Here is a 15,049-nt window from a genome sequence, read left to right on the forward strand (position 1 = left end):
CATAACAAAGATGTCCTTTATCAATTTATATTGTCAATTTTAATTATGTAGGTGTTTCTTCACAGTGTAAATATAGAGTGGTACTTTGCAAAATTAAATTGTAGTAATACAATACCTCATTACAGCATCTGCCACAAACTAATTTGGGGAGAAGGGATAAAATTTTTTCCTTGACTAGCGCATACAGTTTTGCAAAGCACTGAACAGCGAGATTTTGCTACTTTGTTTAAAAATTACTAAAGACCCTAAACAAAAACCATAAATTGAAGATGAAATTGATGATTAATGTCAATTCTAGAGTTAGAAATGCATTTTAGTTTTATTTTCATCTTTTTGATGAAGTCATCAGCTTATATGTAAAACATGTAAAAGTTGATTAATACCCCCCAAATTGACTCAATTTTAAATAAAAAGATTAACACCACCCCATCCCCTAGCACAGGGGTCAGCAACCTTTCAGATGTGGTGTGCTGAGTCTTCATTTATTCACTCTAATTTAAGGTTTCGTGTGCCAGTAATACATTTTAACATTTTTAGAAGGTCTCTCTCGAAAAGTCTATAACTAAACTATTGTTGTATGTAAAGTAAACAAGGTTTTAAAAATGTTTAAGAAGCTTCATTTAAAATTAAAATACAGATCTTATCAGTTTTGTGCAGTGGTTCTTAACCTGGGGGGTGCGAGACATGCGAGTTTTTTTAGAAGGTAAATCATTGAAAACACAAATTAAGTACAACTACTTTGTTTCACCAAACCTATGTATTTATTAACATACTTTTTTTTAATGATTACTGTAATATACAAAGTTTTTAAGTTTTCAAGCTAATTGTAGTGTAATTTTTTATAAGGGCTGCAGAGCGCTGGGCCCAGGCCAGGAGTAGAGACCTGGGATAGCTGCCAGTACCCCATGCCGACAGGAGGGCTGAGCAAGCCCGGACGGCTGGAACCCCAGACCAGCAGCAAGGTGAGCAGGGCCGGTGGCTGGTATCCCAGGCCAGCAGCAGGCTAAGCAGGGCTGATGGCCGGCACCCCGGCCAGCAAGGGGCCGGTGGCCAGAACCCCAGACTATCAGCAGGCTGAGCGGGGCCGGCGGCCGCCTCCGGTCTGGGGTTCTGTCCACCGGCTTCTGACAGCCGGGATCCCGGCCGCCGGGGGCCCCGCTCAACCTGCTGCCGGCCTGGGGTTCCGTTCATCCAAGCAGGCAGCGGGCTGAGCAGGGCCGGCGGTCGGGACCCCGGCTGGCAGGAGCGTGCCAGTAAAAATCGGCTCGCGTGCCACCTTTGGCACGTATGCCGCAGGTTACCGACCCCTGCCCTAGCAGGAATATCAGCTCACATTAGACTTGGGCGAACTATGATTTTAAACATGTGCAATATGCCCAATGCATGTGGTCAAAATGAATGAGATCATAAGAAGAGTTGTGTTAAACTTTCAGAGACACTTCAAAATACCTGTATTATTTAAGGTTTGTGCTGAAATAATAGAAATAAAACCTGGTTCATTGGGTAATGGGTACAGTAAATAATTGTCTATATCAGTTTGTTTAATATATTATAAAAAACTGCTTCATCTGGTCTTAGCTAAGGTCCAATACTTGGCAATGACATCACTTGTTTGTTAAAGTGTATTAAAAAGAGTAAACTCTAAGGCAGGGGTGGGCAAACTTTTTAGACTGAGGGCCACATCAGGGTTGCGGAACTGTATGGAGGGCTGGGTAGGGAAGTCTGTGCCTCCCCAAACAGCCTGGCCCCCGCCCACTCCCACTTCCCGCCCCCTAACTGCCCCCCGAAGAACCCCTGACCCATCCACCCCCCCCACTCCCTGTCCCGACTGCCCTGACCCCTATCCACACACACCGGGACTCCCACGCCTGTCCAACCTATCCCACGCCTATCCAACCCCCCCGTTTCCCATCCTCTGACAGCCCCCAAACCTCTGCCCTGTCCAACTGCCCCTGCTCCCTGTCTGCCCCCCGGGACCCTCTGCCCCTTATCCAGCCCTCCCCCCTTGCCCCCACCTCCCTGTCCCCTTACCATGCTGCTCAGAGTAGCCAGAGCTAACCATGCCACCACACTGCCCAGCAGGAGTGGCGGGCCAGAGCGCGGGCGGCACAGCAAGCTGAGGCTGCGCGGGGGAGGGAGTGGGGGGGGGGACACGGACAACAGGGGAGGGGCTGGGGGCTAGGGGCCTGCGGGCCGTAGTTTGCCCACCTCTGCTCTAAGGGTTCATTGCTAATACCTACCTGTACAAGTTGGAGCCAACCAATATGGATATAAGCCCTGTAAACCCTTTGGTAAATATTTGTAATCAAATGCTCATAAAAAAGTGTTGTTACTGTTTATTATTTAGACTTTTAGACCTATTTAGAGCAATTACAGAAAAGCCATTCAGCCTTTAGATTTAATAAAGGAATTAATGATTGAACTGGTATCATGGTAGTTTCCTATATTAATAATTTCAAACACACAGCCCCAAAACAATTCCCTCTACCAAACTGCCCCTATTTATAGTTCAAGATATAGCAAAGGTAAAATTCCACTGAAGACATCATCATAAGCAAAAAGGAAAAGAAATAAAAATCTTGTTTTCTAGTACCTTGTAAAAACAAAATGTTACTAATTTGCTGCCTACTAGGGAAACAGCTAACCTATTTTTAAAAATCCAGATTGTAATGACTGATCTTTACACAAAACCAGATGCTAAAAATTAAGATTGACCTCAGTTTCCCTCAAACCACCACTGAATGGCAACAGAAATGGGCAGTTTCTCCCACTCACCCTACTCCTTTTGTCCTTCTCAACCAGCTATACTCCTGTCAAAAATATAAAGGGAAGGGTAACCACCTTTCTGTATACAGTGCTATAAAATCCCTCCTGGCCAGAGGCAAAACCCTTTCACCTGTAAAGGGTTAAGAAGCTAAGATAACCTCGCTGGCACCTGACCAAAATGACCAATGATGAGACAAGATACTTTCAAATCTGGAGGGGAGAGAACAAAGGGCTCGTCTGTCTGTGTGATGCTTTTGCCAGGAACAGATCAGGAATGCAGTCTCAGAACTTCTGTTAAGTTAGTAAGTAATCTAGCTAGAAATGTGTTAGATTTCCTTTTGTTTAAATGGCTGGTAAAATAAGCTGTGCTGGATGGAATGTATATTCCTGCTTGTGTCTTTTTGTAACTTAAGGTTTTGCCTAGAGGGATTCTCTAGGTTTTGAATCTGATTACCCTGCAAGGTATTTACCATCCTGATTTTACAGAGGTGATTCTTTTACTTTTTCTTTAATTAAAATTCTTCTTTTAAGAACCTGATTGATTTTTCATTGTTCTTAAGATCCAAGGGTTTGGGTCTGTGTTCACCTGTACAAACTGGTGAGGATTTTTATCAAGCCTTCCCCAGGAAAGGGGGTGTAGGGCTTGGGGGGATATTTGGGGCAAAGACATCTCCAAGTTCTTTATTAACACGCTTGGTGGTGGCAGATTAGGGTTCAAGGACAAAACAAAGTTTGTACCTTGAGGAAGTTTTTAACCTAAGCTTAGGGGGTCTTTCATGCAGGTCCCCACATCTGTAACCTAGAGTTCAGAGTGGGGAAGGAACCTTGACAGCTCCTAACTAAGCTGAACTGCAGTTCAGGAAAAGGAAGCACATGGCTAACAAATAAGGCTATAAAACATTTTCTTCTTGGACAACCAAATATGAGATACAAACTGTCCTGAGAAAACGTACCTTAAAGAAAGGTAACACAATCAAACTTCTAGCTTTTATAAAACTAGAAACTGTGAACAAAGATAAAAGCAAAGTGCACTTTGGCTTATTGGCAACTGTTATTACAAGTAGACAAGTCCAACATTTAGGTTTTGCTATTGAAAATTGAACAAAAGCCTAAGAAATGGTTTTATGGATTTTAAATGAGAAAAAATGTCTTAAATTTGAACATTTCCCTAGCAATGTTCAAAACCTTAATTATACCAGTGTGCTATTGCAAGAGAACCTGACAGAGCTACTTCCAAACAAAATAAACCACAAATAGCATACATTGCAAAAAAAATTTTTTTAATTATAATACACTGTATTAACACATGTAAGGAAGTTTTAAATAATAAAATTGAAACTTCTGATTGCTCTCAATGTACCACAGAATCAAAATTAAAACCTTATTTCCCCTCCACTTTCTATTACTATAATTATTTTAGCTGAATTTAAGTTTTAACGTCCAAGTCACTGCACAATTTAAACAAAAACAAAAGGGTCAAGTATTCAATAAATGAAGTGCTGATACCTATAAGTTCTGCAACTGCACTGAACGGCCAAGTGTGACTGGTAGAATTTGTGTGCAAGAACTTTGGACAAAGCTGAAACAAAAAACAAAAACAAAAAAGGTTAGTGTTAGCTCAGTTTGTTTCCCTACACACTATAAAGTGAAAGACAATATCTATTAAATATTGTGACATTTACAGTAGCTATTTCATACAACAAATGAGTGTCAAGCTACCATACTTAAAAAAATCTGAAGAATATTTCCAACATTTATCATCAATATTCTTCAAGAAAGTGACATGATTGGTAAGATTTAGCCCTTGTTGTTATGCTGTGTTCTGGACTAGAGTCCTCAAGGTCACCCTATGAAGTTGGTTTCTCTTTTTCGGAGAATCTTACATTACTCCGGAGGGAGGTGCAGAGCTACATAGGGAGGCTGAGTGGAGGCACAGAGACTAGTGCGGACAGGGGAGGGGTACACGGACACATAGGGACAGGGGAGTGGCTGGGTGAGGGCACAGAGACACGTGGGGGCAGGGGGGAAGGGGTGCAGAGCTACATAGGGCCAGGGGAGTGGCTGGGTGAGGGCACAGAGACACATGGGGGTGGGGGCAGATGTGCCTGACTGAATGGGAGAGGCTAGGGGTCAGCCAGGGTCTGCATGGGGGAAACTCCCTAACAATCCCTCCCTGTCCCCGCAAAAAACCCGTTCCATACTTTTCCCATCCATACCCAACAGCCCTCCAAGTTCACTCCCAGGCTCCTTCCCAGCAATTTACTTCCCTCTCCCTCAGCTCCTCTGTTACCCCTAACTCCCCCAAGCCTTTACACTGCTTCTGAAGGGTGCGGGAAATATGGTTCTGTATTGTGGTTTAAATGAATTACTCAGAGTTCTGTATTAATATGCCTAGTAAGGAATCTATTTGTCAAAAAACATTTCCTGAATCTTTTTTGTTGTCTGTATTGTTACAGACATACTTGCTGACAAGTATTTTGAAACAAATGACCAAAAATAATTGAAAGTGGTGTGATTATATTGTGTTATTTTGACAAAATATGCAGAATTAAAATATTCTGTGCAAAATTTTTTGTTGTAGATTTTTAAACTTTTTGGCACAGAATTCCACCAGGAGTATTACATGTCATTACAATTACATGTCCACTGACACTAGAAAGAAAAGGAGTACTTGTGGCACCTTAGAGTCTAACCAATTTATTTGAGCATAAGCTTTCGTCGGAAGCTGTAGCTCATGAAAGCTTATGCTCAAATAAATTGGTTAGTCTCTAAGGTGCCATAAGTACTCATTTTCTTTTTGCGAATACAGACTAACACGGCTGTTACTCTGAAAACTGACACTAGAGGTCATTAGAGGAACCAAATCTCAGCTCTCCAGCACAAGCCTCAACCACTTGAGCTAAAAGAGTAATCTTTTCTTTAGGTATGTAACAAGCACTTATTCTTACTAGGGGCAACCACCAAGAGGAGCAATACACTGGCTTAGGCTTTGTCTATATTACAAATGCTTTGTCAGTAAAACTAACCAGGGGAGCCCCCTAGTGCAGACATAGCATATACTGACAGATGGAGTTTTTCCACCAGCATTGTAACATCACCTTTCTGAACATTAGCTATGCTAAAGAAGCAATCTTCTGTCAGCATAGTTGCATCTAAACTGGAGTTTTTGGTGGCATTGTTGTGTTGACAGGGAGTACTGTTTTTTCCACACACCTGAAAGACACCTGTCTCAACTAAACTTTGCAGTATAGACCTGCTCTTAGTGTGTACAAACATGTCTCCCTGTAGTAATTGGGTCAGTGTGATGAAGGCTTATTTACCCCTAACCAAATAGCTCCTTTAGGTCAAGCAGTGGTGATTCATGGTTTGGATAGTCAAGCTCCTAAATTCTATCCCTCCAATGACCAGAACAGCTATACCAGGAAACCCTTTCTAGTGTAGACAAGGCCTAAATAAACATGAGCTAGTCACCCTGTCCATTATCTCCACAGATATAATGCTGTTGATCTTTTGCCAAGCAGAGCAGAAATCATGACCTTGTAGGTCAATTTTCTGTTTGGAGCGGAAATTGGTGATGCAGAGTCAGGTATCTTCTTCAGGTAACTTGTTTATTTACAAAAGGCACACCAATCCTATTTCCTTGAACAGGGGTGGTAAATGGCACATAAGCAACTCACTCTTGCAGAAACCTCAAGTAAAGCATTTCCCGCCTGTTTCCAGGACACACTCACCAATCTAACTGCTTAACAATTTCTGAGAATCTCTCTCTCACTAAACACCTCTGCACTTCATTTCTATAAGTGAGGGCAGGTCTACACTGCAAACTTGTAGTGACACAGCTGCACCAATGCAACTACTCCGTGGTATTGCTTCTGGCGCAGACATTCTAAGCCAATGGGAGCGAGCTCTCCTGTCGACTTAACTCCACCTCCATGAGAGGCAGTAGCCATGTTGGTGAGAGAGCTCTCCTGCCGACATAGCGCTGTCTACACTAGCGCTCAGGTCAGTATACCTACATCATTCAGTGGTGTGGATTATTCACACCCCCTGAGCGACAGTTATACCAAAAAGAAAAGGAGTACTTGTGGCACCTTAGAGACTAAAATTTATTTGAGCATAAGCTTTCGTGAGCTACAGCTCACTTCACTGGATGCATTCAGTGGAAAATACAGTGGGGAGATTTATATACATAGAGAACATGAAACAATGGGTGTTACCATACACACTGTAACCAGAGTGATCACTTAAGCTAAACTATTACCGGGGGGAGGGCGGGGGGCGACCTTTTGTAGTGATAATCAAGGTGGGCCATTTCCAGCAGTTGACAAGAACATCTGAGGAACAGTGGAGGGTGGGGAAGAAGAACATGGTGAAATAGTTTTACTTTGTGTAATGACCCATCCACTCCCAGTCTCTATTCAAGCCTAAGTTAATTGTATCCAGTTGCAAATTAATTCCAGTTCAGCAGTTATACCAACGTAATTCGGTAGTATAGCCCAGGGCTGGAGAAACGCCTAGTCCCACACTGCTCATGGAGACCACATGGTGCAGAAAGCTGGGCCATCAACACTTTTATACAGCAGCTCTGCAAAACAAAGGCAGCTTAGAAAGTTCTAACCACCTGTACAAAGGAGAGTGATTTAGCTCACACAATATCCTTAATGACTTTCAGGGAGTGGTTATTGCATGAAATCTTTAACTTCCTTTGGAGAGCTTAATCCTGAGTGATTTTATATTTTTGTATATGTACATGCACAATCCTCTCATGGGCAAGCCACCAGTGTTGTTAAAATACTAAAAGTTGGTCCAATAAAAGATATTACCTCACCCACCTTTGTCTCTAATAACATTGCCCATCCCACATGAATGTTGTAAAGCTTGTTTGAAAAGCAATTTTTACATACATGGAAGAGTTTAATGGAATCCAGTGCACATAACAGGAACATATCCTCATGATGCATATTCTCAAACCCTTTTCTATTGATTAAATTAAAACTAACCCACTGTCCAGCAGGACTCAAAGGTCTAACGTGTCTTTGGCCTGGTCTTCACTGCAAAGTTAACTTGAGTTATACTTGAGCCATCATCACACATAAAACCCCTTAATTTGAATGCAGTGGTGCTTTTAACTCAAAATGGCAGGCCCAAGAAGAGGTATAGGCTAACACAGAAGTGAGCACAGCTCAGCAACTGTAAAACTATTGCAGTGTGGACGCAGGCTAGCTTCACTGTGGTGCCACCATTAGTCCAATACCTTCCAACAATTTTTCCATGTTCCCAGAAAGGACAGACAAGTTCTCCCACAATGCACTAAGGAATAATTCAAAAAGCAACTTAAATTTCTACAGGTTTCAGAGTAACAGCCGTGTTAGTCTGTATTCGTAAAAAGAAAAGGAGTACTTGTGGCACCTTAGAGACTAACCAGTTTATTTGAGCATGAGCTTTCGTGAGCTACAGCTCACTTCATCGGATGCATAGCATATCGTGGAAACTGCAGAAGACCTTCTTCTGCAGTTTCCACGATATGCTATGCATCCGATGAAGTGAGCTGTAGCTCACGAAAGCTCATGCTCAAATAAACTGGTTAGTCTCTAAGGTGCCACAAGTACTCCTTTAAATTTCTACATTGCTAAGAATCACAGAATGTGCCCCCAGAAGCTGTAGCACTATTCAATGAGTGGGTACAGTAACTCCTCACTTAACGTTGTTTCATCGTTGATCTATTAGAGAACACAGTAATTAAAAATTGCGCAATGTTTGCATATAACGTTGTTTGGCCGCCTCCTGTTAGCAGGTCGTGGCTTGGAATAAGGGTGGGCCAAGGACGCAGCACACTCTGGGGAGTGGGTGGGGACAGGCCTGGGGCAGAGCCGGAGGTTGAGCACCCCCTGACACTTTGGAAAGTGGGCACCTGTGCAGCCGTACATGCGCCATCCAGAGGAGGGAGTTGTGCAATTCAGCAGGATAGCATGGATTCATCATCACGTTCAGTTTCCACAGGGAAGCGTTTGCAGCCGCTGCCCTGCGCCCATTGTGTCTCCTCCCTCATGGTTCCCTTGTAGAGTGTGAGGCTATGCTAACAACAACTTGTTAATCCATGATGGCTCAGCCGAGTGCTAGTTCATCATTTAGCAGCAAGGCATTCCCTGGGAAATATCCTACCTGATATCAACAAAGGTTGCCTTTTGCCTCAATGTACCAAACAGATGCAAGCCTCCCCTACCCCAACTACCCACTTCTGTCAAGAAACTACATCTTATTTTTAATCTATAGTCCAGATCTATCACTAGACCAACTTACTCCACGCAAGGATCCTAAACAAATTGCAAATCTTATACCTTCCCTATTCAGAGGTTATGAACAATGCACTCACCTGGCCAAATGCAGGTTACATATCAATGTTTCTACATAGCCAGGTACTCAGAGTACATATTCAAGCCAGGCCAGTCATAGATTACGGATGACAAAAATCTTTATTGTAAAAACAATTAAAGTTGTCACACATGTAACTTACTGGACTCAAAACAAAAAGTTAAGCCACTTAACAGTACATACCACCTACTCCTCTACCCACAGGCCCACACCTTAGTATTACTATTACTACTATTGTATATCAGAACCTTAACTTTGCCCCTTCAAGCTGCCCTCTGCAAATACTACTTTACTGGATTCTCCACATCCCCAGTATTATCAGTAGTAAATATCTGACATAGTTTAGTATGCTGGGAGAGAATAATTTGGTAGAGGATGCTGGAAGGCCGGCATCCTTAGAGGAGCAGAGTTAAGGTTGTGTTGTGTGTCGTCTATCATTCACGGTAGCTATGGTAATGATAAGGCAGGCCTGTGGACTAGAGGGTATGTACTGTTAGACAGCTAACTTTTCCTTGATCATGTAAGAGAGCCAAGGCGGATGAGAATCTTTTACTGAACCAACTTCAATAAAAGACATTACCTCACCACCTTGTGTCTCTAATATACTGGGAGGGACTAACACAGCTACAACAATGGGCATGCATGTTGATTGTATGTCGGTATATTACATGAGTGGCAACCATAACTGCTTCATTACTTGTGTGTTAATTTCCTAGGTTTTTTAAAAATATATTTAAGCAGGAAGAAGAGGTTCAGTAGGGGAGGTGGGACCTGAAGAAAAGTGAGTCCCCTAGTTCTGTGACAGCTGCACTTCATTGGCATAAGATTTTACCTGCTAGAGAACTACAGCTGTTGACAGAGAAGGTTGTATCCATTAGCAGCTGCACTTCTCTGAAAGATAAAAATCTTTTCTACTGTAGGATATAATCTGTCAGAGAAATGAAGTTGCTGACAGAAAATAAATCTGTCAGCAGCTACACATAAAACTTCCTTTGTTACAGGATAAATCTGACAAAAAAGCACTAACCCATAGTGGCTCTTTTTTGATCAGTTGATTCCTTCTCTCTTCCCTACCCCCAGCGTGTGCGCGCACACACAAAGTCAGGCTACTATGGATAAATTTCAGCCAGAGACCAATTTAAAGTTTATGAAAAGAAATCAAACTACTCAGAATACTCAAAGGACAAATATTAATGCCGAAGTAAAATTTCACTCTGAAAGCTCACCTACATGTAGAGAGAAATACATACACATCATTTCAGAATGCAGCCTTATCTACGGAGCTGCCACCAGTGTTTCTATAATATCATACACGGGACAGATTGTAGGAGTTAAAAGGTTTGTAAAATTTATTATAACTTTCATTTGTAGTCAATTCTTGACATTTCTGAAGTTGTTATAAATCTTTCCCTGTTGAATGGTGGGTAGTTACACAGGATATCTTTAAGATGATGTTTGGAATACACAGAATGTTCCACTGAATGCATCCGATGAAGTGAGCTGTAGCTCATGAAAGCTTATGCTTAAATAAATTTGTTAGTCTCTAAGGTGCCACAAGCACTCCTTTTCTTTTCACAGAATACTGTACGTGTCAGCTATGAGCATTTGATAGTGAGTCAAGACACCAGATAACCAGGATCAATCAACTTACTGATCGGAAGTAAAGACAGCATAATACAGAATGGTCACTATGTTACCAATCTGGAGAACACACTTACAATAGTTACATTTTCCCCTTTGTTCCAACTTTATAAGCTTAACTCTGCTCATCTTTATTTTCCACTTGTTTATGACAGATGGAATCTGTGGAATTTTCAATCCTATTACCACACCTTACAAACTTTTTCTAGCTTTGTACATAACATTCCAGATGAAAATAAACTGCGGAGACATCTGCACTAACGGTACGTACCTAGCACAAAGTGCATATTTAGCAAACTTCAACAGAACATACATCTTGCTTTTGACAGATTCTGCATATACAAAGAACAGAAATTACAACAATTTAAATACTAGTGAATTTCCACAATAAAGCTCAACATGAGTACGAAAGATTGTGGGAGATTTTAACTAGTTCAATGCACTGAATGTGTATATTTATTTGAGACTATAAATGTTTACCTTCCCTCATTTATTCAGTTCCATACTTCTAAATAAATAGGTTTCTGAATCTTCGTCTTCCTAATTATAATTTACTTCATAGATACAGTAGTAACATTAGCAAAATTTCCATTCTAAAAAAATTCAGAGCCACTATAGATTTTATTAAGTTCCTTCTGAAAACAACTAATAGAACTGCTTTTTGAAAATAAGATTCGTGTGTTTTGATTATCTTGTACATTGCACTTGAATGATATTTAATTGTGCACAAAGTTTTAGAATCACTTTTCTTTTGGAAGGACCCAAATATTAGAAAACAAGAATACCACCAGGGTTGCCAACTGTCTAATCACAAAAACCCAAACACCCTTGTCCTGCCCTGTTTCACTCCATCCCTCTTCCCTCCGTTGCTCGCTCTCCCCACCACCCTCACCGGGCTGGGGCAGATACAAGATACTTGGGGAGCAGGGGGGATGCATGCTCTGGGCTAGGGCCGAGGAGTTCGGAATGTGGAAGGGGTTCCAGGCTGAGCCTGGGGTAGGGGTGCAGGAGGGGGTGTGGGGTGCAAGCTCTGGGAAGGAGTTTGGGTGTTGGAGGGGGCTCAAGAATGGGGCAAGGTGTTGGGGTGCGGGAGGGGGCTCCAGGCTTAGGATGCAGGAGAGGGTGTGGGCTCCAGACAGGAGGCACTTACCTCGGGCAGCTCCCAGCAGCGCCACAGCAGGGCTAAGGCAGTCTCCCTACCTGCCCTGGCACCACCCCACTCCCGGAAGCAGCCGGCACATCCCTGCAGCACCTGGTTGAGGGGCAGGACGCTCCATGCTCTGCCCACACTCACAAGCACCGCCCCTGTAGCTCCCTTTGGCCGCAGTTGCCGGCCAATGGGAGCTGCGGAGTCAGCGTTTGGGCAGCACACGGAGCCCCCACATCCCCATGGGCCGCAGGGATATGCTGGCCGCTTCCAAGAGCATTACAGGGCCAGGGCAGGTAGGGAGTCTGCCTTAGCCCTGCTGCACCTCTTGACTTTTACCAGCCTAAAATCTCCCGGTTTGGTTTCAGTAGCCTCTGGGAGATAGGGTGTGATTCCAGGAGACTCCCGGCAAAACCGGGAGAGTTGGCAACCCTAAATATTACTAGTCATTTTTAAACATCCAGAACTTTGAAGTGATTTGTTCAACTGGTTTTAGCCCTTGGTTATACCCACAGCCATGGACAATGCTAGTTGCCACTACCATGGTTAGCTGTGCCTTTGACCCCTTACAGATCTCTCTAAGTCCACTTCTCCAGTCTTATGCCTTCTCCCTTGGACAATCCTGCTATTCTCCCACTCACAGAATGGGTTCTAGGCTCCAGTAGCCTGCATATCAACTGTGCTTACCCAACAGATCTGACTAAGTTTGGTGCCTCCTGTCTTTCCTTTGGGAATCAGTGGCCAGTGGATTACAGTGACGCAAAAAGAGGCTTCTTAAAACAAAGTATTCTTTAGTCTTAACAGTAGGAACACAAAGAATAGTGTAAGAGAAAAAAAGTTTAAAAAAAAAAAACAGAAGATCTACATGCCTGTCTATTTTATCTAAGCTGGAGTTCTGTTGGTGAGAGAGAATCTTTAAAGCTACACAGAGCTCTTTTTCAGATCTGGGAAAGATAGTGAGCCCCAGACTACACTAGGAACTTATATGGTTATAACTATGTCACTCAGCAATACAGTACAGACTAAACCTCCTGTGTACACAGCGCTATGTCAATGGGAGGGCTTCTCATCTCAACTTGTTAACTGCCTCCCAGTACGTACCTGAAATGCAGACAAGCCCTCAGAGCATCACAGCTAAATACAAGATAGTTCAGCGTAAATTGATAGCACATATTCTAAGGGACCAGTCAAGGTGAAGTGGCCCATTAACACCGTTGTAGTCATTGACAAAAAGTGGGGTTGGTGGGTAATAACCCATGAAGCCAGTGCCTTTATTATAACCATGATTTTTAGTGTCTAACAAAATTATGAATTTAAGCTCTCATTCATCTTTTGGAAGTGCTGTGCAGGTTTCCTTTGAGGATATAACTATTGATAAATCGGATACAGAGTGATTGCTTCATGAAAAGCGTTCACCACTGGTGATATGACATTTTTGTCTTTTTTCCTTGTTCATCAGAAGCTGGTCCAATAGAAGATATTACCTTGACCACCTCATCTCTCCAATACCATAGGAACCACACAGCTACAACAATACTGCATATTATCTAAGCTCTTCCATCAGGTGAGAAGGGCACAGGAAAGCCTAGCTGTTTAAAAACCCTGCAGGTACCTGTGGGTGCCAACAGGTTTCCCCTGAAGAGATCCCTGACAACTGCCTACCTCAAAGAATGATCACGTCCTTTTAAATCTAGCCAGTGTTTTTGTTCTCCTCCGCCTCCCAAACTCGGGCTTCCTGCCCAAACCTGTCCCGCGACCTCCATAGGCAGGGCCAGAGCATCAAACCGAAAGTCGCTTGCATCGTCTCCCAAGTCCCCCTCCCGGAAACTCTTGAGTTGAGCTGAGGCGTCCTTCATTGCCTCGCCTACCCGACTGTTTCCAAACAGCCCCGATGGCACCGCCCCCAACAGCCATGCGGCGACCACCCCCGCGGCCAGACCGGCACAGAGCGCCGAGCCCCGCCCGCCGGCCCGGGCTCCCCCCGCGCAGGGTGGAAAAGCCCCTCCCAGCCAGCCCGGACCCCCCCATGGCGGCGCGCGCCCAGCCCCCGGCCCGTCTCTCGGGAGCCGCCAGCAAGCTCCGCGGTGTTTTGGTTTTCGGAAGCGCAGGTTTCCCTGCCCGGGGCCAGGCCTCAGCCCGCCCCTTCGTGCCTGGGCACAGGGAGCTGCCGCCTGCTGGGGGGACCATTTCGCCGCCCCCACCCGGTCCCCAGGGAACGGACTCGAGACGGGGAGGGGAGATGGGGGGAGAAACCAACTCACGCCCCCCCCCCACCCCAGGGGGCGGGGGCGCCCAGCCGCCCGCTCACCGCGCTGAGGCGAATCCCGCTCTGCGTCTGCACCGCCATCTTAACTCCGGTGCAGAATCAACGCAGCCGCGGAGCCTTACGTCCCAGCCCCCGCCCGTCTCCGCCCCAAGCACTTCCGGGGCGGGGCTGACCACTTCCGGCCCCGAGTTGGGGGCGGTGCCGGGCGCTGAGGAAGAGCCGCGAGCGTCAACCCCGCCCCCTTGTGCGTGCGCGGCACCCGCCTGCGGGGGCGGGGCGAGGCGCCGAGGCGGCGGCGGTTTGTGCCCCCAGCTCGTGGGCTCGTGCGCAGCAGTTGGGGCGGAAAGGCTGGAGAGGAGCCAGGCTCTGACTGGCCGCCACACCCCACGTGACAGCGGCTCGCGGACACCCTCCCTCCCCCCGCCCGGCTGCATGAAAAGGGAGAGGCCCCGCCGCCCGTCCCCTTCCGCACGCACCCACTAACCATTCCCCCTGCGCGCGCACCTCTCGTCCGCATCCTCTTGGGTATATCCTCCCCGTGCAGTCTCTGCTCCTCCATACACACACCTTGCGTACAGTCATCCTCCCACCCCTATACACCCCCTTTGCACACACACACTCCCCCACATCCCCTGCCTGCCCACACGCTGTGCACACAGACACCCACTTCCCCCCACACACCCTGTATGCAGCCACCCCCATATCCTCTGCACACGCACACCCTGTGCACCCCCACATACCCTGTAGACACACACCTTGTACACACCCATCCCACATCCCCTGCACACACACATTCCCTGTGCGCACACCCACCGACATTTCCTGAATGCACACACCCTGTACACATCCATCCACAC

General features: G+C 45.1%; 1 protein-coding gene and 1 long non-coding RNA gene across 4 annotated transcripts in view; one reads left to right on the plus strand and one right to left on the minus strand.

Annotated features, from left to right (window-relative positions):
• The window catches only part of LOC114021373, a 58,717-nt gene extending 44,845 nt beyond the window's left edge, over positions 1-13,872 (plus strand). The window contains exons 5-6 of one of the 3 annotated variants that reach the window (XR_005226143.2): positions 847-962; positions 13,386-13,872. This is a non-coding gene — a long non-coding RNA (uncharacterized LOC114021373). Of the gene's footprint in view, positions 1-846; positions 1,690-6,257; positions 6,349-13,385 lie in introns of those variants that run through there. The other 2 variants (XR_006287951.1, XR_005226142.2) reach the window with 2 other exon arrangements.
• Positions 1-14,384, minus strand: part of MORC3 (MORC family CW-type zinc finger 3) — a 54,963-nt gene extending 40,579 nt beyond the window's left edge. Inside the window, exons 1-2 of the mRNA XM_037904252.2 lie at positions 14,235-14,384; positions 4,273-4,345 (exon numbers count right to left, since the gene is read on the minus strand). Of these exons, the coding sequence (XP_037760180.1) occupies positions 4,273-4,345; positions 14,235-14,273 (112 nt within the window). The 5' untranslated portion in view covers positions 14,274-14,384. The remainder of the gene's footprint in view (positions 1-4,272; positions 4,346-14,234) is intronic.
• Between the last annotated feature and the right edge of the window lie 665 nt (positions 14,385-15,049).

This window comes from Chelonia mydas, chromosome 1 (genome assembly GCF_015237465.2).
Source record: "Chelonia mydas isolate rCheMyd1 chromosome 1, rCheMyd1.pri.v2, whole genome shotgun sequence".
Lineage (NCBI taxonomy): Eukaryota > Metazoa > Chordata > Testudines > Cheloniidae > Chelonia > Chelonia mydas.